We start from the raw sequence: 26,213 nt of genomic DNA, 5'->3' as shown, positions 1-26,213 counted from the left end.
TTAGGCTTCTTAAGGTGGATTGAAGCTGTCAGGGAAGCTTCATTAGTCGTCACAGGGAGGCAAGGCTGTGACTCATGCCTGCGTGCACACAGACCAATGGGCAGCGCGAGCCTCGCGTATAAATAACGAATAAAAATATTCTTCAGGGAGAAGAAAGGGTCACTGGCGCGCGGCTGGATTGGATTTTATTAGCGCTCTCTGTTGGTATTCCTCCTCCGTCTCCTCCTCTGGACTGTTGTGCTGCTTGTCGCGCCTGTAGGTGCCAACTGGATCATCTAGTTATAGTTTGTGTGGACTCGACAACCTGTGAGCCGGTAAGATGCATCCTTTGCTTTTTTAGATTATGGCTTCATATTCCTCAGAGGGAGACAGGTGATTGTTGCATGCACGTCCTGTTAATAGAGCATCACCTGGGGGATTATTTTGGAACAAAATATGTTTAAAGGAACGATCTGTTGTAAATTCATTTGAGATAAATCAGCCCAGAAATGAATGACAATAGGGATCCATCAGTTCTTCAGGCTGTCTTTCATATCAGGATGACATTGACTGATGATGGAGGATGTTTTCCTTCAAAGTATCTTAATTGAAATGTACTGTAGATTGCTGAGTCAATGCATGAATGAGGAATGTGAACAATATGCAATTTGTGTAAATTTGCCGGAAAAATCACATTTGCTTACATCTGCTTCGATTTTTCAACATTTCTCAGTTATCTAATTTTATTTGCACGATAAACTGACTGATTTTATATTCTAAACCAAAGAAATAACACAAAAATTTACGGAGTTTTACCATCTGATGACCTGATATCTAAGGAAAATAATCTTCTCACCCAAGCGTGCCACCACCTACTTCATCTATTTCTCTGATAAAACACATTTTCTGCACATTAATGTCACTAAGATGGGCCATATATTACTGCAAAGTGATTCCAAGAAATAACCAGGGCTATTTCCAAAATGAATGCACCCATAGAGGCATTATGTTATCACAAAAGCTATTTATCCTCTTGTGCGTATTGCTTGTGCGTCGTGCGCAATTCTCTCCAAATTGCGCGTCTTGATTCATAGCCCACCCAGCTCTCCTGCGGGGATAAATCTCTGCTGGTGACGCACAGAGGAGGTGATATCATCATTTCTACTTAAATCCTGCCCCACATTCCAAGCTGACTGCATTTATTCACATATTTTGAAAAAAATAATTTTAGGTGTGGATCGTCTCTCCTAACTGTGCGCCGTTTTGTCTGCAGTTGAATCATTTCCCAGCTGAAGAGGAGTGATGGCTACGTCCGAACCGAGAGCCAGCGGCGGGGAACAGGACCCCAACTCCGCCAATTTAAGACCTCCGACCACAAGTACGTCCTCCTCCTCCCTGTTAATGTCACCGTGATCCAAGTATCGATCCCCTAGAGGGTACATTCTCGTTAAGGCTGTCTCTCCCCGGAGCGCGCAGACTCTGTGCCTTGCTCAGAGACACTCGTGCAGCTCGATCTATAGCCAGCACGAGGGATAGAACTCGCTTCACCCCCTCACACCTCTCTGTCTGGCTCTGTCTGCCTCTCCGTCTCTCTCTCCCTCCTTCTCTGTCTGATAAGAGCTGGTCTCGCCCGGGCCATTTGCTGTGTGGGCTCCGTCGTTAATCATTCCGGTTAAAAACAGAGCCATCACAGCTGCCTGTCGCTGCCTGCGAGTCAGCGGAGCGCGCCGAGCAGCGGACCTGGCCCAGATATATAAAGTGCAATTAAAGCATCCTATTATCTGTTATTATTTAGCAAATGACACCATTTCTTTTAACCGTAGATTTTTTTTTATGTCAGAAACGCTTTTTCCAAACACAGACTGAATTGAATTTCACCTGTTTTCTTACCATTACGCATTCAGCGTTTTGGTTTTGGGCCCAACAATGCTACGCATTACATTATGAGGATTTTTCCCGTCATTATTGATCTTATCTCGTCTCCCAGCATGCATTTAGGCCTCTGAGGCAGCAGAGATAAGCTGCTCTTGGAGAAATATTTACTACATTTTTTGTCTAAATGTATCTACATTAACCTGTGGGTTAATTAATCATTTCAAGCCTTTGACAGATCCACAAAATGGAGCCCATTATTGCGCACTTGAGCAGCCATCTGCAGCACAGCGCAGGAAATAATTATAGCTTTTTACTTTCAGCTGAGTGTCGAAGGAAATATAGTTCCTGAGGGCGGATGTACAACTCATTTTTATATTTTCTCAATATATCGAATATTTTTTGTCTTTATTTCTGGCCCTTGGGTGTCGATTAAAAAAAAAAAACTCTCCAAAACCTGAGAGTTATTTGAGCTGTGACTTTGTACCGAGAGCAGCCCATTAAAAAGAAGTTGTTGTTGTGTCTGACTTGCTGGTATACTGCTGCTGGATGTTGCCATTATCTCGCCGCCACGCTCCATCTCACGCCTCGCGGCTTGTGTACTGTGTGTGCGTGCGCACGCGCGCCTGTCTCTGTGTGTTTGCCTTGGCCTTAACCCCTCGAGCTTTTTTTTTTCCCCACAGTGAAACTGCTTCAGTAAATTTGAATTCTTGTTTTTGTTTTGAAAGTTGTTCGTCAGGTGTAGCTGCATCTTTGCCTCGCTCTGGCTCTGCTTCTGCTCCATCGTGCTCTGTGTTTGTTTTTTGTTTATTCACGCATGTTGTGTGTAGCCTTTGTATGAGAGGCTCTGTGCTTTTTTTAAGTTTCTGCATCTAGACTTTCTTGCCTCAGACATTAGCAGCTCGCTGCAGTCACATACTGTGTTTCACTCAATTAATTCCTGCCCTCCTCCGTGAGCTCATTTCACGGGCGTTAACTCCACTCCGCCCCTTGGCACGGTGTGTGCGCGCGGCGTGGATGGGCCGCGCGGCCCTCTGTCGGCGCCTATTGATTGAACTTAAATCGGAAATGTTATCAGACGTATCCCATCATGATTAGTGGATGACTCCCCTTAAGATTAAGGCAACAAAGAAATTCCGAATACATCTCTAAAATTATCTGAAGGTTCACACACCTGCCAAGAGCTGTCCGCTTCTCGCTTCCTCTGTGCTCTCTGTGCTCCACCACACAGCTTTTTCTCCATCACCGCCCATCTTCGCCGTTTCACGGCCTGCACGAGCACAAACTCAAACGTTCATTCTGTTTTAGCAAACGATTACGCGTGGATGCACGGATGCACACGGAAACTGGGAATGAAGATCTGTGGTAAGTTTGGGTGCAAAAACGCTCCACTCTCCATAATATTTACAAAGTTTTATGATGTATTTCTCCACGCTTTTGGAAGGATCCATGAATATCTCACTAATATTCCATTGTAAATGTACACTTTTGTCTCAGTCTCTTAAACATTTTCATCATATGTTAGATTTTATTCTTTTTTTTATTGTATAAATAAACACAGGCCTGGAACAGGCCCCAATAAAGGCTGCTATAGCCACACAAACACAGAGACTGTCACTGTGTGTTTCCATCTTCTAAAGGTCAGTGGACATTAGCCTGTAGGTCTGATGATGAGAGCCCCATCTCACCACCCCCAACCTCCCCTGTCTCCTCCATTTCAGCACCACAACAGAAAAGTCCTGCAGACAGGCTATATGGGTTAGCTGCAGCACAGCGTGTGCTTTTAACTAACATGTAATTAAAGGAGTATTTTAACGTCTTTACTAAAAAAATCTTTTAAATCATATGAGCACACCTCTCCTTTTAAGGCCTTATTTTTAATCTCTTTGGATTTTAGAAGGAGAAAAGCAGGGGTGATGCAGCAAGAATCACGTGTTTATTTCTCTGTTATCTGAAGCAATGTGTTTATTTATTGGCTGGATGATCTAAATACTGCTGTGGTAGCTCTCAGCTTAAAAAGATGACTGAATGTCATGCATATATGGCCTATATAAAAAAAAAAGCTTGCTCGGTGGAGCAGAAATCAATTCAGACCCAAAGATCGAACATGTTTGCTATTTCCATCTGTGAGAATGAGGAATTGACCGATAGATTTGATTGGTCTAAATGACATTTTAATGGACTGGAATGGAAGTTGAATGGAAATATTCCTGAACGGAGGCCGTGGCAATTAGAAGGTCTCGCATATTGATTTTGAATGTGTAATATAGAATTTAATGAGCAGAGAATTTAGAGTTTCCACTGAAAAAAATGTAGAGTTCATTTTTATGGGCTTGCAGATAACAATGATGTGTGACTTCCACGTGTTTTGCGCACAATTAGGCCCGAACATTATCCCAAAGATACATGGAGCAAATCTGGAGGTCTGGAAACACCAGGCCCTGCGGGTTCAGACTGCTGCGGGGCTCTGTTTCCACCATTAACCCCTCTTTGTGGATTTATCGGCTGTGTGGGTCATCACCTCGGGGGTTTCCTGACCATCGAGCCGGTCAGCCTGTGAATAACATGGGTGCTTCCTGGCAGGGGTGTGGTGGTGACGTCAAAGCAGGGTGGGGCCTGCACCTTTACGGTTGGCCGTATAAAAGCATTTGTAGTGACAATCCAGGGCACTTGAAGCTGACACATTTTCAGGCTGCGTCATATTTTTTAAAATATTTTTTGGAGTCCCTTTACTTCCTCTCATTTTTTTTTTATCATTTTATTTTAATTTTATTTAGATTAGTTTTGGCCTCATATTTTCGTCTTTTTCCGTGTTTTCGTGATGGAGATGTTTGGTGATAACTCGTGCCCCTCGCCATGTAACACCTTAGGGTTCCTGCAGAAGAACAACAGCCTGGATGAGAAGGGGAGGCTCGCGGGACAGAAGAACCTCCTCTCGTGCGACAACAGTGACAGAGATGCTCGCTTCCGCCTCACTGAGACGGATTTCTCCAACCTGTTCGCTAGAGGTGAGAACTGCACCGTACACTTTTGGTAGACAAGTAAGGTATAGCTAATTTTTAGACATGCCCTATTTACGTGGTTTCAGAGCTGTTGCCTATGATAAACTGCTAGTCAGGTTTGTGTGCCTTCATGGTCCTGTTTTTTGTTATTAATTTATTTGAGCTTTTGTCACGATGAAATTGTCAAGGCCTTGTCGAGATACAGAAATTATATCTTGGTAACAATAATAATGGCATGGTTAAGGACTATTTTCAACCTAATGGATAGCATCAAAATGAGGCATATTGTCTGGAAGTGGTCCATAAAGACAAATTGAATAAACACGAAGAACCAGCTTCATGGAATACACTATAATGTTGAGCAGTTATATGATAAAAACTTAAAATGCTAACTTTGGAAGGCCTTTTCACTTAACAGTGGCTGATTGAGTCGCTACGCATTTTACGTAGCCATACAGTTGTGACAGTTGAGTTTCGTTGAACTAAGCAGCAATTTTGGCATATTAGGGCTACGTAATGGTTACGCACAATTTCAACCTTAATGGACAGCATTAAAATGAGAGACATTGCCTGGAGGTAACCTTATAAAGACAAATTAAATTAACACGAAGCACCACTTTCATGAAATACTCTGTAATTTTGAGTAGTCGTTTGATAATAAAACCTTAAATGTTAACGATTGAAGGCTTTATTTGAGGCTAGTTTGAGGCAGTTACGCATTTTACGTATCTTAGTGACATTCGAGTTACAGTTCGAGTGGCCCAGTAAGTCATGTTGCGTTGAAATATGCTTTGTTCGAACAGCTATGAAAAAATAGCATTGTTTTAATTCGGGAAATTTTCTAACTAAATAATTTGGTACTTTGAAGAAAGCTGGCCCAGTTTAGCTTTTCGGTTGAATTTATGACCGTTTGGAGTCGTTAAAATGCTTTTTATGCTAGGCTACTCTTAGCCTGCATTTAGATTAATGCAACCAGTGTAGGCAGTTTGTAGGTTATCTTAGTGTTTAATTTATTGTTATACTTAATCTTAACTTTAGGGAAAATTAATGTGAGGGGACAACTTTTGCTTTGAGACACTTGCAACACCTTTGTTAATATTACAGTTTAATATAATATATGCCTAAAACTGCTCATCTTAACGTCATTCATCTCACTGGTAAAACACCTTACCTTTCTCTTATTTATCATGTAAATCATGCACATTCCCCAAGAATAAGAAGATAATGATAATGTTCACATTATATCTTCACAAGTATTTTCTTTCCTTTCTACAGATGGAAGCTTACAAAAATAAATTTCATTCGACACAAATAAAAGTTATTTGGCAATAAGACACCCTAAAAGTCACCAAAAACAATAGAAAATTAAATGTGGCATTTGAAAATAGCGAGAGTGGCCATTATTTATCGATTACTGATGTCTAGTAAGGTTATCATTTATGATTAAAATGCTCTATTTCACAGTAAACACACTAAACAATGGAGAGGACTGATAGGATAATGAAGACACCAGACTGAGTGTTGATGCAGCAGAACTTTTAACAGGTCAAAATGTGTGATTTATGCAATAAAATGACTTAGTATTTCACACTGTAATCAGAAACACTGGCATGTATAGAGGAATAAACATAGGTTTTAGACAACCATGGTGCTGGGAGAGGAGGATATGCTACCTTGTTTGAGATTAGATAAGGCCACAGATGTAGGCACAGCATTCTAATTAAACACCAAGACTAAGCTTCCTGTTCCCTTACCTCTCAGACCTGCTGCCAGCCAAAAATGGAGAGGAGCCAACCATACAGTTTCTCCTGGAGATTGTTGAAATCCTCACCAATTATGTGAAGAAGACTTTTGACCGCTCAACTAAGGTTCTGGACTTCCACCACCCACATCAACTTCTGGAGGGCATGGAGGGCTTCAACCTGGAGCTGTCCGACCAGCCTGAGTCCCTGGAACAGATCCTGGTGGACTGCAGGGACACGCTCAAGTACGGGGTCCGGACAGGTAAGCAGGGACACCTTCAAGGTAGAGCTGGGGGAATATAATGTAAAAAGCCAGGGCCTTTTGAATTATTCATGAGGTAGATGTTATTTTAAATGGCAAAAGGACACCGGAATGTGATGGTCTACAAGGCAATTAACCTTTAAGTCTTTGAGCCCAAAATGTTCTTTTTAAATCTGCAATCCATCACATGGACTATCACACATTATTATACAAAGACTTACATGAGGCCAGAGCTTGAAAAAGATGTAAATAATCTAAGGTATCTTCAAGAATATTCCCATAGACATAGACCATACTCTTTAGCAAATAATTTTAGAGCTTTTAAGTCATTTTACAATATCATTTACATCTCCAAAGATTACTACAGACTAATCTGTCATTTTTTTTACCTGTTACATGGATCCAGAATGATAGGAGGTGAATTCAGCATAAACCAACAATGAAAAAGCTGTTTCCAGCTAGTGCACAGCCCATTACAATGACTGCCTTATTTATTGTCCCCCTGGTAATTCTCCTGACATCATCCCGTTTCTCTCCCTCCCACTTATTAAAGCAAGTGTTGCCTGAGGGGATCCTAACACGGCTGTTTCAAGCTGTTAAAAACGACAGTGCTCAAACTGTCCCCTGGGTTTTATAAATCGCATAGGGTCTACAACTAAACTACCCTTTTCATCCAGGGATTTCGAGACATTTTTGTCCTTTTTGAGGCATTTTTCTGCCTGACTTTTATGGAGTTGAGCTGGAGGAGCTGTCCATGGTGCTGAAATATGAGGCAGCACTTTTTTTTATTTTTGGTCACGTATTACCCCCCCAAAACATTTGATAAATCTTAGATATTTACTACTTTTGACTCCTCTGATATATTTTTATATGACATAAATGAATTTTTTCTTCAGATATTTATTATGTGAGTCATACATTACTTCCTCCACACTGTGCTGTAGTACCCATGACTGCATTTAGGCTCCAGGCGTGTTGATGGTAACTGTGTGCAAGCACCTTAGAGTCTAACTACCTGTCAAATAGCCTTGTTACCAGTGTAATTATGGTACACTGAACTCTGCTATGTCAGATCCCTGAGGTTTCATGGCTGACCAGGATAATACAGCATGCAATCTGAATAAATATGAATGGGAAATGCCAGAATGGTTTCTTAGTTTGCATTTAGTCTCTTTTTGCTTTAAGATTAATGTGATCAGTTTTAGCTCGCAGGACATTAAATATCTTATATCAATTATTTACATTTTTTATGAATTCACACAATACAGACTTATTTAAGTGTACTTTTAAAGAAGCAAACATGAAACATGTAAATTGATGCAACACACTGTAGCATTTAAAAATTAAGGTACTTTACAATAACCTTTCCTAAACAGGCCTCTAAAATAAATAAAAAAACAACAACAAATTTAAAAGGACAGTGCATAAAAATCAGCAATTAAACAAAGCAATACTAGATACAAACCACCACACAATAAAACACAGTAAAACAAGAAGCTCAAGATAATACATGAGTATTTGACTGAATCCACTGCAATACTGTTACTGTTTGAAGTTAAAAAAAATATTTGGTCAGAGTTTATTACTAGTGCTGCTGCTACAATATTCCACGTAATGACCCCTGAACAGAAAAGGGGCATATTGCAAGAATAAATGGATAATGTTTAAGATTAACAAATGTATGATTACACTTAACATATTTGAATGTTGAGAAGCCTTTTTTCCCTTTTTTTTTCTCTTGATATTGTGCATGATTTATACACAAAGAGACCACGAAACCCTTATAAAGTAAATGAAAATAAGATCATTTTTGTATATATTTTAGGTCATCCACGTTTCTTCAACCAGTTGTCTTCTGGTCTGGACATCATTGGACTGGCTGGGGAGTGGCTCACTTCTACCGCTAACACCAACATGTAAGTCACAAATTGTAAACTAGTACAATGCCCTCTTTTTTAAACCCATATATGTGGCATAATTGTTACATATACAAGGGAAACACCTCTATATGTCATGACAGGTCAGCCGAGATTTGCTATTTGTAGGCCACTGGAAATAGCCTGCAGCAATTTTCATACAAACTCATAGCACTTGTGGTTTTCCTCTTAGCTCACTCTACAATCGGTTGGTTATATAAAGTGTTTATTTTGTCCTGTAGAGACATTGTATCGACGGACGACAGGCTGCCACTGCGCTGGGCCGTATACGGAAGCAGCCCAGCCTCGGGGGTGGTTAGATTGCATATTGATCTCAGGTCACAGTTACATGGTGGCCCAGTCTGATAGAGGGCATGAACCACATCAACAACACCAATACACACACACATACGCTCTTACACACCGTCCTGTAAATAAAGCTGTAACTCGGTGTTATGATTGCCAGAGTAGAGTGAGGAAACATGATACTAATACTACTGTGCAATTTCAGAATACACACATTTACGCACAAAAATAAAGACACTGATAAACACATTTACAAGCCTTTTTATGTTGTGAGTATACCAGTAAGCCATTCATATGGCAGAGGGATGAATTACTAAGTCTTTTTAACTGAATTCCCTGTTCAAGTTAACATTAAAACTTTAAAAACAAAAGTTTGCTGATTGATATTCATATAGATAGTGTTAAAATTGTTTTCACAGGTTAGCTTCAGGATATTTATGATATGATGCTGCACATTACCTTTTATTGCTTTAATCTTTTATCCATCAATTACTAACTCAAATAACTGATTTTATTTTGCCTTTAGAATTTAAAAGATTGCGAAACCTGCCAAATTAATGTTCCCTGTACTCTGAAGAAATCATGAAGTGTCTGTCCAAAACTTTTATATGTCAAGACGAACTTTAGGGGATAACCAGGGAGGAAAATATGAAGCAATCATTACTAGAGCTGCAGCAAGTAATTACTGTTTTTCTCATTTAATCAACAAATTATTTATGTAATAAATGACAATTTGTCAAAGCTTTCAGAAAAGCCCCTGGTGAGATCTTTAAATGTCGGCACAAAACTTCCAACATCCAAATTAGCTTTAAGGCTTGACAATTGAAAAAATATGTTTAGGTCTCCAATGTAGGGCAGAAAAAACATTTACCTGTTTGTCTCATAAAGTTTTGTCTCCCAACATTATGAGAATTTCCCATCACGATTAAATGATATCTTTAGATATCTTTTTTTTCTGACAAAACCTGTTAAAAAAGGAATTCTATTGTCATATAAGACAAAAAATCTCAGAACATTTTTTTCAGGAATGAAAGGCTGGAGATAACAGACGTTTCACATTTTTACTCGAGACACCTTCAAAACCCTTTGTCTGGCGTCTTCATTGTCCTAGCTGAGCCATTTTTTTAAAGTCTTTTCTGATGAATGGGAAGGAAAACAGGAAATGATAACAACAATGAAAAAGAGATGAGAATGGTGAAGATAAAAACACAAGGTAAGAAAGCTGGCAGTTTACGAAGTAGTTTAGATCAATAAAAATCTGAATTAGTGGTTTTAATGTAGAGGGACAATAAATGTGCTAAATTTTGCCTTGCAAAGAAAAGCATGAACAGCATTCTGCAGGACGGTCAAACAAGATTAAGTACCTTGAGAGGGGCAAAATACACTTTTCTCCTATACACAAATAGAGCATTCAGTATTCTGTGACTGTTTTTTCTTCAAGTCTGGCTGCCAAAGAAAAGATCAATGCAAGGATAATAAACCAAGTGCTAAAGAAAAATTGAGACACTTAATTTATCCCATTTCTCAAAACATTAGCTGAGCAAACCACCCCCTCTTCTTAGGAAAAACTTTCCCATCTCATCTCTCAGTTGGAAGAATGCCCGAAGAGACAGGGCCATTGAATTCACACACTTCCATAATGACACACTCGCACCCACACACCAGCTCTGTCCCAGATACAGCAGCCAGGCTTTCCAGTCCATTGACTGCAGGCTCATTGTGAGCTGGTCTTAGCAGATAGGCCAGCTGGGCCCCACACTGACACACAATGTCCTCCGGCTGTACAGAAAACCCTGTCACAGAGAGGAAACTGGCTCTGCAGCTCCCTGTGGAGCCTCATTCTGGATCTATTGTCCCCATGGACCCAGACTGACTCAGTGCTTCTTTAAGGGGCTAAGAGGAGAGTGTGTTGAGGGGTCAGAGGGTTAGCCACACACACACACAAAATCAAACACAGACTCACATACATTGAGTGCCCTTGATGATGATAATAAGGGCATTTAGGGGCCGTCCCTGGAGACGGGCAGGTGACTGAGGGGTAATTTTCACCCTGAAAAGACCAATGATTGGCTCTGATTGTGATAATGATCACCATTATTGTCATTACAGCGTGAAATGACTCACAGTGAAAAGGAGAATTTTAAAAAGGCACTGTGGTTTTGTCCTCTTTCTGCCATGGTGTACATGTAATTTTGGCCTAAATTAAAGGGAAACATCAAAGATATAAGGTTCATCCCTTTGAGTATAATTTAAATTCACCAAATAACAAAATATTTCTAAATTGAAGCAAGTAACTTGCTTCAAAAAAGATGTTCAGTTGTTTTGTGGCTTTATACTGTGCTGTTCATAGTGGAAGCCCAGCGGTCACAATCTGATCGGGGGTACTGATGAGAAGCTAATGTTGCGTTCAAATCCATCCTGTGGCTGAGCTCCCACCACGAACAATTACACAAGAAAAATGTCGTCTTCTTCTTCTCTATTTCTTTATCTTTCCTTTTATGTTTTATATTTTTACTATTCTCCACTGGAATAAATGGACAAAACGGTAAAATGCCAGATGGTGTTGCACTTGTAATTGTCATTGATATAGACTGTAGATGTAAGATTAACCACAGGTAAACAACATTGGACCTTGAATGAATCCCGAATGAGGACACTAAAAAGTGAAATTGACAGATTTCTTAAATTAAATTCCCTAAAAGGTGCTGGATCATTTAGAAAATGTGCAGCTAAAATCAGAGTAAGAGTTAAAATTGTAGAATCAAGTTTCTTTGTTATTTTGTGAACATTTTTTTTTATTGTTTCAGATTAACAGAGGACATCACCAAAGATATTTATTTTACCAATCTCTAAATCCTCCTGACTTATCTCATATTATGTGCACTTGCTTGAATCTAGTGAAGTTTACATAGGTACTACACTGATTATCTAAATGCAAACATTATCGATTAAAAGTTATGAAAATGCTATGATCCATAAATGTGGTCGTTTCTTGTCTTGTCTCTATGTTGCAGTTCTTTTCATCAGTTTTAGACTATTTCTATCCTTTCCAGCCTTTTTCTCCTGGCTGTCTTGCTTTATTGTCCTTGCTCTGCTTCTAAATCACCCCTCCTCCTTCTTTGTCATCCTGTCATTGTTTTCCTCAGAGCATTGTTTTCTCCACAATTCCCCCTCCTCAAAGCCTTTATTTCTCCACCTCTCTACCCAAAGAGCTCTTGTTGGGCACAGAGAGAAACAGAAAGAGAGAGGAGATAATGTTATTGTTGTTTTAGATGATGCTGGTGTTGGTGCTGCTGGTGGGAGTAGAGAAGTGTTGTGTAACTGGCCTCATTATGAGCAGGACAAACAGGGATCAGTCCTGAGGGTGTGAGTGGGAGGCGGTGAGATGGACTGTTGGTTAAAAGAGGCCTCAATGGAAAAGTGGAGCTTCCTGTGGCACATTTAATGGACTTGTGCTTCTGGAGAAGTTTTGCCATTCACCTTTGATGAACATTTCTAAAGTGCATTATAAGCTAGCATAAAGAGCATTAGAAATGGGAACTGAACAAGTTAGTAGATGAATTGGGTCATGAGTTGAAAGGAATATTGAAGTATTTTTTTAGATTAATAAACCTAAAGAGATGCAGCAGTTTTTCTCAGAAAGATGTGTGTTCAAAAACAGTGTTAGTGGTTTGACATTTTGAATTGCAATGCATCTCAGAATTTCTATAGTTAATGAGGATCAGTCGCACCCCTTTTTTTAAAAAGCATTTCAAAATTACAGTATTATGCATTCAAAACTTTGTTTCATTTTGGATTTTTCTAGTCTTATACTAAAGGTAATTGACTTCCTGTTTGGACACAGATCTGCTTTTATAGATAGAGCAAAGATTTTGAGTCTAACCATGGAAAAAGGAGCTTGTTGTGGATTGAGAAGGAAATTAGGGAACAGTTAAAAGGTGATAGTTTGAAAACACAAGGTGCAGATTAAGGATGTTTTGCGGCTGGTTATTTCACTTTTGGCATAAATTGTGTGTAACCAACTTGTCTAAATGCCTAAAAAACAGTCAAATTTATCAGAGGGTCATTGTGTTAGTGGGGTATATGATGCCAGCCTGGTATGCTGAATAGAGTGTGGCTAAAGCTAGCAGCCTTCTCCACCAGCCTCTGTTCCTCTTTACAGATTAATATGTATGCTTAATGTACTCATCACTTTGGTTAATTAGTTATCCATGAGTACAACTGTAGTCTACACACAACTTTTTTCCCATTTTCAAGTTCTAAACACTATTTCTTTTACGAATCTTAACAAGTTCTGTTTTCTGTGGTGAAGTTTATGTTAAAATCTTTTAATTTCCAAGAAAAGCAGGTCTGTATCCGAATAAGGAGTCAATTACCCTTATGTTGAGTGAAGAAAAATCCAAAAGGACACAAATCCAGTTTTGTTTCCAAATAGATGCCACTTTAAAATGGGAAAAATTGGTGTGATTAATCACGATTAACTAAAGAAATTCTGAGATGACTCCTGATTAAAAATATACATCTTTTAACAGCCCTGATAAAAATACATAAATACCTTAATATGCACATGATACAAATATCTCCCATGGATTTCATCGTGATAGAAAAGCAATGAGATTCATCCAACAGTCTAAAGTTTAATGGCAGCAACACCTACAGCTTATTGTATTTAAAATCCCAACAGCACATGGAGCAAATGACCTTGGATATCTGTTAGGTTTGGTCCTCCTGGCATCAGTAGACATCCTCCTTGATGGCAGAAGTCTTAACTGTGTGACTCTAAAAGCCCAAAATCTTTCTTCAGTTTAACAGTACTCCCCAGCCTGATTTTTTAACCATGCTGAGGTTACAACAGAAACAGATTATCACAAAAGTTAAAACAGATTCAATAAAAAGTGAGTAAAGTATTTTCAGAAGTAGCTCTTGAAGTTTTAAAAGAACTTTGACCTGGATTTCATCATGTTTATAGAAAATGATAGACAATTAGATGAACTAACTCATAAATCTTAAGCCGACTAATTTGATATTTAGATTTAGCTTTTCAGCCAGTTAACTGCATGTATCCCTCGTGAAGATGTCTTTTGACTTGTCCACTGATCTGTCTGTGAGCATTTTAAAGTGAAACTAGACATTCAGGAGCAGTGGTGGACCTATTTTACATCACTATGGCTGCAGGAAGACACTGACATGGCCTAGCTAAAGTGAGCTGAAAAGGAACTTGTTGTGTGCTAATTGTGGACCTTAATTAATCAGGATTAATGCGATTAATCTTGACAGTCCTAGTTTTTTTTTCTTAGAAGGAGAGTGTCTCCTCTTCTTTGCCTACAGGGATAAATCAAGGATAGAGCCATTTTTGTCTTTTGTGTAGTAGCAACCAGCTTTTTCTCCTGCCTTCATGTCTCTAACATTGAATAACATTTTTCCCTTTAATCTTCTCCCTTCCTTTCTTTTTCAAACCAGAATTAAATTATCAATAATGTGTCCTCCTCAATTTCCGAATCTTTTGGGGTCAACAGAGGCTGTTATCTCTTTAAAACACACTCCGTCTTCCTTTTTCTAACACACACAAGTGTACGTCCTCTCAGCCTTCAAATCAGCCCATTCAGGCTCGCTGCAGAGATTGGCAGGATTGACAGATAGCCATCAGAGCTTTGTGTGCTTTAATTAAACTTGTGAGTGAATTTAGGAGGCATTTGAATATGAATGTTTGCTGGCCGAGTCCTATCGACACTTTTTAATTAGCTCAGTCAGCACAAGCTCCAGTTTGTGCTCTGTGGATGGAATTATAGAACAGCTAATGAAAAACCAATGATGACTGCATTTTAATCTGCAATTATGTGTATGCATAAGAATGTTCTTTTGTTATTCCTCCTCACAAAGCTGTTTTAATGACTCAGTCCTCACTGTAATTCTGATGGACATGTTGTATTGATAAATGCTGCGATGTGATTGGCAGGTTCACCTATGAGATCGCTCCAGTGTTTGTATTGATGGAGCAGCTGACTCTGAAGAAAATGAGGGAGATGATTGGATGGCCTGACGGAGAGGGAGATGGACTTTTCTCACCAGGTTAGTTAAAAAATAATAGCATCCATAAGCAAACGAGGTTGGGAGTCCTCAGAGCACTAACGATACCATACAATCACAGCACTACGTCACCTCTTCTAGTGGCACAGCTTTTCATGTGACCCTGAATGGTGTTGTGGAAATAGCTTCCAGAACAGATTCTACCAAGGCAAGAACCCATAGCACTGCATCGTTTCACATTAGTATACTCCAGTTGTATAATATATCACATTAAGTAGCATCATATCAAACCAAATCATATTGCATGATGTCATGGAGTACATGCTAGTTATAATTTACTGTACCATATATTGATCACATCATGATAGTGTGTTGATGGTATTGATTTTATTGTATACCTTCAACCCTTAGTTTATCTTAGATTATTAGCACATTTATAAAAGCACATTCAGGCAGAGAAAAGTGAATAGAAGTACATCACGTGCAGGTGAAGTGGAAACCCACTTTGGGCTTATCTCCAAACCTCACCTAATAGGTCAATAATGTAACACTACAACAAACAAAGCACATATTCAACGACCAAGTTTTACCTAGTTAGAATTAGATGAACAAAAAATAACAATTGTTCCTGGAAATAATGAAACGAATGATTATAAGAACAATATTAACAGTAGGCGTACCAAATTTGATCTGCACTGACTGTTCACTATGAAATCTTGCTGACATCAAAGTGTTTTTGAGCCTCATTTGTATCTAGACAAAGACAAAAAAAAATCTGTTTGTAAGTAAACACTTGTGTTCCATAATTGGAGTGCTCCCCTATTAGTGTTTTATAAATCATTTTGTATTTAATGACCAAGAAATTATTTTTAACTTCTATAAAACCATTGGCATGAGGGTAGTGCTGTCCATGGTGCTGAAGTTCATGTGTCTCCTCAACAGGGGGTGCCATCTCTAACATGTACAGCGTGATGATCGCACGGTACAAGTATTTCCCTGAAGTCAAGACCAAGGGCATGTCAGCTGCTCCTCGCCTCGTCCTCTTCACATCCGAACACGTACGTGAACACTCACCTCACTGGCTGTAGATTAAGGCTGTTGGATAAGCTCAGTAATAATCATTCTTCAAAGGATGCTTTGATGGATTTAAATTGTTTTTATTTTATCATCTACTATTTATGAATTTATAAAGAACTGTACTTTTTTACAACCTGATAGAAAGCAGGCGTAGGCTAAGGAAGCAATAAGCTAGACAATTTCAGGAATTGTTTTAATGACAAACTAATCACATCCCTTTTTTTTTACCCTGCAGAGCCACTACTCCATAAAGAAGGCTGGAGCTGCTCTGGGCTTTGGTACGGAGAATGTGATCCTGCTGAGCACAGATGAGAGGTGGGACATTGAACTAGTAAATCTACATTTAATATCATATATCAAAAAAACCTTTCCAGACACTAAATACAAACAGTTACATAAAAGTGAACATATTGCACAAAAATTATGAAACACTGGACAGGGTATCCGCGGGGTCTTGAAAAGTATTAAAAGGCGATAAATCAATTTTGGGAAAATTAAGACCCTTAAAAAGTATTAAAAAGTCTTATCACAACTTTATCACGAAGTCTTAAATTTTTAAAGTATTTTTTCTGAATAAGCTGTCCAAGAGTTTGAGTCCCCAAAACATCGTAAAAGTGTGTGAATTTATTCATTTTTATTAAAAAACAAAGATGAACAGGTACATACAAAACTAGGCTATTGTGGGTGCGTTCGTACATTGTCTCTGAGAGCGCCAGAGCGAGTGGGTGGGCGGGTGGAAATTCAGAAGCACAAAGATTTACTATCCCAGCCTATTTGAATTTTGTTGTATCATAGTGGTCTATAGTCTTTATCACAAAATAAAACTGTTAAGATAAAAATATCACTGATGTAAATGGTTATGGCTTGAAGTGGCGGTGAGGTATTAAAAAATATTGAGAAGGTCTTGAAAAAGTCTTAAAAAGGTGTTAAAACTAACTTCAAGATTCCTGCATTTACCCTGCTGGAGATAAAACACATCACAAAAAGGGATCAGGCATTAAACACAAGTTAGAAACATAGGTGACATGTGCTGCAGAAATGCTTGTCCAAAGAGATGGGCTTGTAGTGGATTTTAAAGAGCAACCAGTCCAAAAATCTCAGCTTAATTAGGAGAGTTTTCAAAGCTTAAGACCTCCTCAAGTTTAAAAAAAAAATGACCCAGGTATACCTAAAAAACCTTAAAATCCTGAGATTAAGCAATTTTAGAGAGACTAAAAGGTTTCATATGTGACTTTGTGAGATATAATAGTAGCAGCGTTTTTGATTTATGACTTACTAAGACAGGCGAAATGAAACTTCAAGTAAAAAATGAGCTTATGTGCTTAATGTTATCCATTAATGATGTTTTTATAAAGGAGATTTTTTCATGGTTCTTGTTGATCTAATAAAATGTTAATGTTCTTTCAGAGGGAGAGTCATTCCTGCAGATCTGGAGGCTAAAATCATTGATGCTAAACAGAAGGTGAGTATCATTATTCCCATTTTCATTGTGTCTGTTTATTTATTTATTTACTTTCGTTTATTAACCAAGTTCCCCTCTGATTTTATGTGTTTTTGTTTTAAATCAGGGTTACCATCCACTGTTTGTGAACGCCACAGCTGGTTCTACGGTGTACGGAGCTTTTGACCCCATCAATGAGATCGCTGACATCTGTGAGAAATACAATCTGTGGCTTCATGTTGATGTGAGTGCCTGACATAGGATCAGCTTCTACAATATATTTTTTATAATGATAATAGTAGTAATGCTGTGTCCTTGCCTCTTCAGGGAGCATGGGGTGGTGGACTGCTGATGTCCAGGAAGCATCGCCATAAGCTCAGTGGAGTTGAGAGGTGAGTACATGGGAACATACAGGTTATTTCTCTTTGTTTGAAAGGGATATATTTGGTGAATGACTTCAGTGTGTTAACACAGAGATTATTTTTTCAGGCCATAAAAAAAATACAAAAGGCATTCCCAAGTGCAACTTTACTCACTCTTAGCCTTAGCAATGTATTGTTACAGTAAAAAAAAAATATATATATATATATATTTTTTTTTTTTTGCATAGTCTGTTATTTCAGTGAAAGTAAGCTACATTGTCATTTGCCTTTTAGCTAATTGCAATATTGTCTCTTTTTTTGCATCATTCTGCTTTAATTTAACAGAAATGTTTGGTGCTGGATAGATGACTTTAACATTTTTTGTCCATGTTTTACTTGTTATACTACTAGAATGTTATGTACTGCCAAAGTGTATTTTTAACAAAGTCATAAAATACCTTTCTTTTAACCTTGTAAAGAGATAATAATCATTTATGATACTTACTGCTATTTTTATTTTAACTTGAGCCTTGGGCCACTTGGAGTGTGATTGCTAGGCCTTTCAGTAGTCACTACATTGATACGTATTTTAACCTTTGCAGGGCAAACTCTGTCACATGGAATCCTCACAAGATGATGGGCGTCCCTCTACAGTGCTCTGCCATCCTGGTCAGAGAGAAGGTATGAAAACCTCACGGAAAGATATACACACAGAGGGCATTTTCACATCTTAACTTGTATTGATCTGGTCTGACTCAAGGACCAAATTGTTACATTGTTTCATATGATGTCAACTTTAGTCTGCGTTCACATGGGGGCATTTAAAAACACACCAAAACCTAGGTTGACTGAGGAAAAGGCTCCTTGATTGGTCAGTTTCTTACTGTATATGATACACTTATACTGGCATACAGTTTTGGCACTTTGACCATGAATACATTTGAAATGAATAATTCTGAGTCATGAATAAATTTTGAATAATTTAATATATGAAAAAAATTGCGACAAGCAAACTTTGTTTACTAATTCATGTTAAAACTACCTTAATCAACGCGATAATGTTACCAAATTACATCGTTTGCACTTATAAAATGACAGCGGAAGATCATATTTAACAGGAAAGATCCAAAACCAGTTCATTTCTAAGAGGAATGGAATAAGCGAGCTCCACAGCACTTTGTATGTGTCTGAACGCCAAAGAGTGTGTCACAGTCAGCTAAGAGTGTTTGTTTGTTAATTGATCACAGATCGCATTATTTCTCCAATAATAAGGGCTCACAGCCCTTATGGGAGTGATGCCTCTAAAACCGGAGACATCTGTCCCTCTGGAAAGCTCAGAGCTTTGACAATACGAACACCTCAGCACCACCGACAGTCTGTGTGTGCGTCTGCCATTGTGTGTCAAAGGGGCAGGAGGGCAGAGCGAACAGAGTGTGTTTTCATTAGTTCATCTTACTATTTGTCCAAAAGTAAACCAATAAATATAACTCCTGGTAAAGTTTATGTGTTGAAAATAATTTATGTCCACCATCTTTGTAATATTTGTCACAGAGACAGCAGCCTGATGAGTATGAGTCTGTTTAAGTATGAGTAAAAATGAAACTTGCAGGAGTGTTCCTAAAGATCTTTCAGGTCTGTCTGTAGTTTTTAACATATATTTCTCTGACTGCGGCAGCTGATTTAGTTTAAAAAAGCTCAATGCTTCCTGGATTAGACTGGATTGAGGTTGGTTTGTGATTTCACCCCAATTGAACCGCACCAGAGTATGAATAGAAGCAGATCCGGACCCACCTTTTCAAGTGGTCTCGACCTGGTTGTTTGGTCCACACCAGAGTTTGGTGGTCAGCTTTCACACCAGTAACTCTGCATACAAACTGGGGTTCATTTCAATCAAACCAAACAGGTTGGGTGTAAAAGCACCCATAGCCTCTGCAGAGAGGATTTTCTGTTTCTGTCTACTGTTTATTTTGCCTTAATTTTCATAACAAAATGAATTTATCTTTTGAAAATACTTCATACACATTCCACATGTTGATATACAAGTAATGTCACTTTTCATAGCAGTTTTTTTTTCATAGAAGTTTTTTAAAGTGGTGCTAGTATGTCATAGGTAAGAAAAGAAGTTCTGAAGGTTGACACTGTGTTTACTTTGTGCCTGTAGGGAATCCTGGCAGGCTGTAACTCGATGTGTGCAGGTTACCTCTTCCAACAAGACAAACAGTATGACGTCACCTACGACACAGGGGACAAAGCGATCCAGTGTGGCAGACATGTCGACATCTTTAAGTTCTGGCTCATGTGGAAGGCAAAGGTGAGAGGCTTAAACTGTAAAATGTACATTTACCAACACTAGAAATGTCTTTAAGTAGTAGGAGTTGTCATGATGTAACCATAGCAGACACTGTAGCTTTATGCTCATTGGTTTATGTTGTAATTACTGCTGACTGGAATGTTTTCCTCTCAGGGCACCATTGGGTTTGAGCAGCACATTGACAAGTGTCTGGACCTGTCTCAGTACCTCTACAACAAGATCAAGAACAGGGAGGGGTATCAGATGGTGTTTGATGGAGTGGTAAGCTTCTATAGTTTTTAATTCTGTTAAAATTATAAAGCTGTCATTTTAACTACAATATTAGAACAGCAAGAATAAAACTATGAATTTAAATGATTGTAGATGATGATTGTAGAAGTATTTTTCTTGCTATCTTTCCACTACCTCCATCTCTATGTATGCTTGTATTAATTATGTTCATCTCTTGTCTGCAGCCTCAGCACACCAACGTTTGCTTCTGGTACATCCCGCCCAGCCTGAGAGGAATGCCCGATGGTGATGAGCGGCGAGAAAAACTCCACAGGGTAAGACATTAGTGACTGCACCTCAGTTGTAGCTCAGCCAAAGGACAGTGAAATATTTCTTATGAAAATAACATAATTCATATCAAAGTCTTTTAAAACAAAGTTAAGCTTTTTCAGTGCAAGTTTGAGAGAGCAAAGATGTTAAAAAGACCAAAAAAAAAAAAAGAACAAAAGTGAACATTTAAGACCCAAATTAGTTCAACAGAAATATGTTTGAAGAAGTGCTTTATGTGGAGACAGAAGTCTGGAGGTTTGAACAGCAAATGCACAGTCGCCTATGATAACATAAATTCAGTTTAACTTTGGATCAGGAAACAGAGTTTTTGCCTGAGGATCTCTGGCAGCACATTTGGTCATAAAGATAGAGCAGCTCGGAGAACACAGGGAGATAAAAAATCATATGGTACCTTTAGAGTAATTAATACAATTTTACAATTGATTCAACAGGATGTGGGTAGCCAGCGTGGAGAAGCTAAAATATAATGTAGAATTTGTATGAGCCTCAGGCTACTGAGAGACTTTCAGGAGAGACAAGGGCCAGGGAGTTCATTTGATCAAGAAGTGATGGCATAAACCTTGGAACAGCTTTATGTGGATTGGAGATGGACCAAATGATTAAATCCTGTATTGATGTTAACAGGATCGGACATCCTGAAGATGGTCAGCTATCACAATAACAAAGTGAAACAACTTTTTCACATGTAATAACCAAAAAACTTCATATTTTGTATGGCCTCCTTTGGCCTTGATAACAGCTTGCATTCTTGCTGTTGTTGTTTTTATGAACTTTTCCACAGTCTCTTTTGTTATTGAGTTCCAAATAATTTCTAGCTGTTTCCACAGACTTGCTTGAGATGAATCTTTTGTGTGATCAGTCTTTGAATGTACTAAATTCCACATTTTTTCAGTTGGATTCAAATCCAGACTTTGACTTGGCCAGTCCATCAGTTTTACTAATCCAGATTCCTTTTTCTTGGTCCAATAGTCTCTGCTGTCACAGCTTTGAAGTCTGCTTGGGGTCATTGTGTCGTTGGTATATGAACTCACCACCAATCAGATTCAGTCTAGAAGGGATTCCATGATGCATTAAGAGGTTGTGGTAGACGTTCTTGTTCATGATACCATTGATTTTCACTAATCTGCCCACGGCATTTCCACAAACAGAGCCCCATACCATGATGGAATCTCCACCATGTTTCACTGTGGGTGCATCTGGCATCAAACATTCTCCAGCTTTTCTGTGGACATTAACATGACGATGCTAACCAAAGAGTTCAAACTTGGACTCATCTGTCTAGAGTACCTTCTTTCAGTCATCAACAGTCTAGTGTCTATGGCAAATCCGAGGCATTTCTCAGTGTTTTCAGACCTCAATAATGACTTCGAAGCAGCTATTCTTCTTTTTAAGCCTTAGATCATCAGTCATTTTCTTACGGTCATTCTGGAGACTTTCTCCAACTCTGATCTAGAAGCATTCATCTCACCTTGAGATCAGCAGTGGCCTTCCTTCTGTCTCTTGCACTTAAAATCTTGAGGTGTCTGACATCTACTTCAGTTCTTTTTCTGCCTCTTCCTTGGTGCATTTTGTAAGTACCAGTCTCAACAATTGACTCCAAAGCATACTTGTTCACACTGTGAGAACACTTGATGTCTTTCCCTGTTTGTCTCACAGACCATCCAGCATTATGAAGTGCTTTAATGAGGAGTCTTTCAGTGAGCTCTTGACCTTTTACCATTTTAAACCGGAATGAGAAATTTCAAACTGAATTCACCTTTTTACAAACAAATTTGTCAGAAAAAGTCAGAAATTACTCAAGCATAACATCCAACCACTAAAACAATTATTTCTGTTAAAGAATATAGATAAATTAATAGAATTTGGCATCCTAATCAAGAAATGATAATGTGCTGTACTATTTTTTCTGGGTTTTTTCTAAAACAGTAAATTTGAAAATTCATGGATAACAATAATTATTTTATTTACATTACAAATATTATTTAGGTTAAAGAGCTTCTCCATACTAATGTATTAACCCTTAAGGAAACATAAAAAATGGTTTTAGTAATTACCAATGCTGTCAATTTAGCGCAGCTGGGGCATAACCCTTACACTGGATGGTGGTCTAATAAATTTGATAAGCTCTGTTTATCTAATAAACAAATGTAAATGCAAAAGTGGACATAGCCACTGATGTTCACACATCACTTTTTCCAACCCACCTTCAGCATCCTGTTTGTTTGTTTGGTTGGTTGGTTTGTTGCCAGAAATAAGCATGTTTGGATTGGAGAGTATGCAGTTATTTTGGTTTTTTAATGTCTGATTCTTTACAGTGGGGCTTCTTAGGTCAGAGAAGTGCTTGCTTTTTAACCTTACATTCACAATACTCAATTATCCATGACTACTACTGGAAGGTTGTTCTAGAAATGCCACAACTATGTGTGAAATCTAAACAGACACGATGACACTTTAGAAGTGTGTTCACAAGTAACATAATAGTAACATTAATAATCAATAGTGGCATCAGATCACCTCAGACAACGGGAGCTGAGTGCCGGGCTGTAACATTATGCTCAACTTGGAACTAAAATTTGAACAGTAGTCTGTTCACCAGCTGGACTAAGGTTGTTTAAGTTACACCAGAGTGTAACTTTATCCTCTAGGATGGAGAAGGTGTGAGTTTAAAAAGTCAGCTCTAATCCATGTGATCTGAACAGAGTATGCATGAAAACTCTAGCATTGAAAAGGAGGACGCAGAGCTGATCAGCGCTGGTCTTAACCTGCTGGAAATGCCTAGTGTGGGGTTTCTGTGTAACAGAGGCGAACTTTGGTGATTGAACTTGCAACCCTTAGACATGTCTCATTACAGTTATAAGAATTAAATATTTTTCTCTGAAAACTTTATGAAATATTTGAGATACTATAAAACTGCAATTAAAAATATATTACATAGGAATGGTCCCCTTTTTAATTCCATGTAAATATTTCAGAGCTGAAATTCTACATACTGTGTCTTCAAATGCAGAAGTTACAACTCTTTAGGTTGCCCAAAATATGAATTGTCCTATTTTTGTCCAACAGGTAGCGCCAAAGATTAAGGCCATGATGATGGAGTCTGGGACCACCATGGTGGGCTATCAACCCCAGGGCACCAAAGTCAACTTCTTCCGTATGGTCGTCTCAAACCCTGCGGCCACCCAGTCTGACATCGACTTCCTGATAGATGAGATTGAGAGGCTGGGTCAGGACCTGTAGAGATGTCAGCCAGCGCCACCCTAGTGGCCACATGGTGAAACTACACGCTATATCTGCTCTATTTCTACTGATGTGAAACACTCACAGTGCTGCAGACAGAGTGGTGACAGGATGTGGTTTAAAGTCTCATCACGTCTTTCTGAACCTGGAGCATTCTGACTGTTTCTCCAACCGAAGGAAACAAGCAAAAAGAGAGAGAGAGAGACTGTGAGCTTAGTACTCGCAAGTCCCACATATTTCCTCTTAGATAAAATATATATTTACGTATCTGGAGACTCCAGGTACAACAAACACACTCTGATGTACGTGTGTGTTGTGGAATCTCGTAATGTGAGTGTGATCCAGTTTCTCGTTCAGTGTAGTTCGTCTGTACAGGTGAGTGTGTGACTGTGAGTGTGTGTTTTTGAACAAACACTTGAAGGGAGAAAAGCACAGATTCAAACTTTATTAGATTAACTATTAAATGATTCCGCTGTATCATGTTTGCTACAAAACAGAATGACTGGTGCTTTCAGCTGTACATTATATTTAATCTCAGTGCACACAAAGCAGCGTACAAGCCCCTTAAGCAATGTGAGTGTGTGTGCGTGTTTATATGTGTGCGTGTGCATGTGTCACACTTGAGTGTATCCTGTCACGTATTTTAGGCTAACAGTGTGATAAAATAAGCTTATTATGACCTAATGTGCACACCGTAGGTAGCAAATGTATCCTTCTGAGAGGTGTAAAATAACCTGTCAGATAAATCTGCAATATTTTTCCTCATAGAAGATTTAGATTAAGATTTTAAACCGTCTGCAGCTTTCCTGAGTCTGTGACGACTTTTAACGTGTAAAACGCTGGCTCGTTGTCTGTTCCATGCAATCATGTGATTCCCATGAGTGTTTATAACATTGTTAAGATATTTGATTATATAAGATATTTATTGCATTTCCACTGTTTGCAGATTCAGGTATTTTATTGTAAATGTATCTTTATGTGTATTACACAGTAATACATTTGTAAATGTAATCACAGGAAGTTTATTTATAGTGATTTTTGTCAGCCAAAGAAAGAGAAACGGGGAACGAGCAATCCATCATCCTTCATTTAGAACTTGTTATAGATTATAGGTGTTTGTAAAATGTTACCTATTGACCCTTGACTGCGATGCAATTTCTATCGTGTGTTTCTTTCTGTGATTGTGAGTCTTTTTGACTGAATGTTTTTGAGCCAACTGACTGACTGACTGGCCTTCTGATGAGATTAAGAATGACGTCTGTGTAGTCCTCTGGCAGTCCTTTATTTTAAAGAAAAGCACAAGGATGTGAGAATGTACTCTCTAATAGAGACTGTGAGGAAAGGGTTGTTGTATCTGTTGAAATCCTGATGCATTTACTGTAATATAATTATATAATTGTAATACATATTACCTGTATTCTCAGTGTTATGGGAGCTCAGTGGAATATCTTGTAAACAGAGTTCCTGTTTGTGTCTTTGCACAATGTTCACCTTTCTTTCTTCCATTGTAAATGGATGTGTACTATGGCAGTATATATAAGACTTATTATATTAAAGTATTTATGGTATCTAGGGACCATATGTGAATGGCACAATTGTATAAATCATATTTAAAGTAACCTGTGTCCTGTACGTGGCCAATGACTCCTGTATGTGACCAATCTGGTTTTTTTGATGAAGCCAGCAGTAGGGGAATGATTCCCTGGAGGTTTTCTGTAGGCACTTTAACAGAATCATCTGAAAAAAATCTTTAAATAAAGTCTATTAAAGGAAAAAAGTGGGTCTGATTTATTTAAACACACACACAATATCAGTCTGTTACACACACTCCTACTGTAGTGTTGGTTTGACTACAACAGCTTTCCAAAAACTCAGCTCCAAATCAAACCAGCTACGGAGCACTGAGGGAGTGGATTGTATGAGGATCCAAAAAATATTGTTTAATATGTCTTATTAAAAATACAATTTTCACTTGTGATAAATGATTATCAGTGTCCACTTTGTCTTTTAGGGTTTAAATCCTGGTCCAGTGCCCATAAAAAGAATTCGCCCCCTTGAATGTTTGACCTGTTTATTGTTTTTCAGGTGGTTTAATATAATTTTCCCCTTTTGACAAAA

General features: G+C 38.5%; 1 protein-coding gene across 2 annotated transcripts; it reads left to right on the top strand.

Moving 5' to 3' along the window:
• On the top strand, nucleotides 1–25,889 carry LOC121519991 (glutamate decarboxylase 1-like). Of its 2 annotated transcripts, XM_041803159.1 has the most exons (17): nucleotides 1–314; nucleotides 1,253–1,357; nucleotides 3,160–3,216; nucleotides 4,722–4,859; nucleotides 6,615–6,857; nucleotides 8,683–8,773; nucleotides 15,036–15,148; nucleotides 16,049–16,164; nucleotides 16,419–16,498; nucleotides 17,591–17,645; nucleotides 17,752–17,868; nucleotides 17,952–18,016; nucleotides 18,589–18,667; nucleotides 20,148–20,297; nucleotides 20,451–20,558; nucleotides 20,753–20,842; nucleotides 23,922–25,889. In XM_041803159.1, the coding sequence occupies exons 2-17, from the start codon at nucleotides 1,282–1,284 to the stop codon at nucleotides 24,093–24,095; spliced, it is 1,752 nt and encodes a 583-aa protein (XP_041659093.1). In that variant the 5' UTR covers nucleotides 1–314; nucleotides 1,253–1,281; the 3' UTR covers nucleotides 24,096–25,889. The 2 variants fall into 2 exon arrangements, with proteins under 2 accessions (XP_041659093.1, XP_041659094.1); XM_041803160.1 differs by lacking the exon at nucleotides 3,160–3,216 and having other exon boundaries at nucleotides 2–314.
• Nucleotides 25,890–26,213: the final 324 nt, after the last annotated feature.

The sequence above is a fragment of the Cheilinus undulatus genome, linkage group 13 (genome assembly GCF_018320785.1).
Source record: "Cheilinus undulatus linkage group 13, ASM1832078v1, whole genome shotgun sequence".
Taxonomy (NCBI): Eukaryota; Metazoa; Chordata; class Actinopteri; order Labriformes; family Labridae; genus Cheilinus; species Cheilinus undulatus.
This window is presented reverse-complemented; position numbering and strand designations above follow the sequence as displayed.

Excerpts from the sequence above, each read along its gene's own strand:
- LOC121519991 (XM_041803159.1), top strand. The coding sequence starts at position 1,282 with ATGGCTACGTCCGAACCGAGAGCCAGCGGCGGGGAACAGGACCCCAAC. Across the intron at positions 4,860-6,614 it reads CTCCAACCTGTTCGCTAGAG|ACCTGCTGCCAGCCAAAAAT; the intron begins GTGAGAACTGCA and ends CTTACCTCTCAG. Across the intron at positions 18,017-18,588 it reads AAGCTCAGTGGAGTTGAGAG|GGCAAACTCTGTCACATGGA; the intron begins GTGAGTACATGG and ends TAACCTTTGCAG.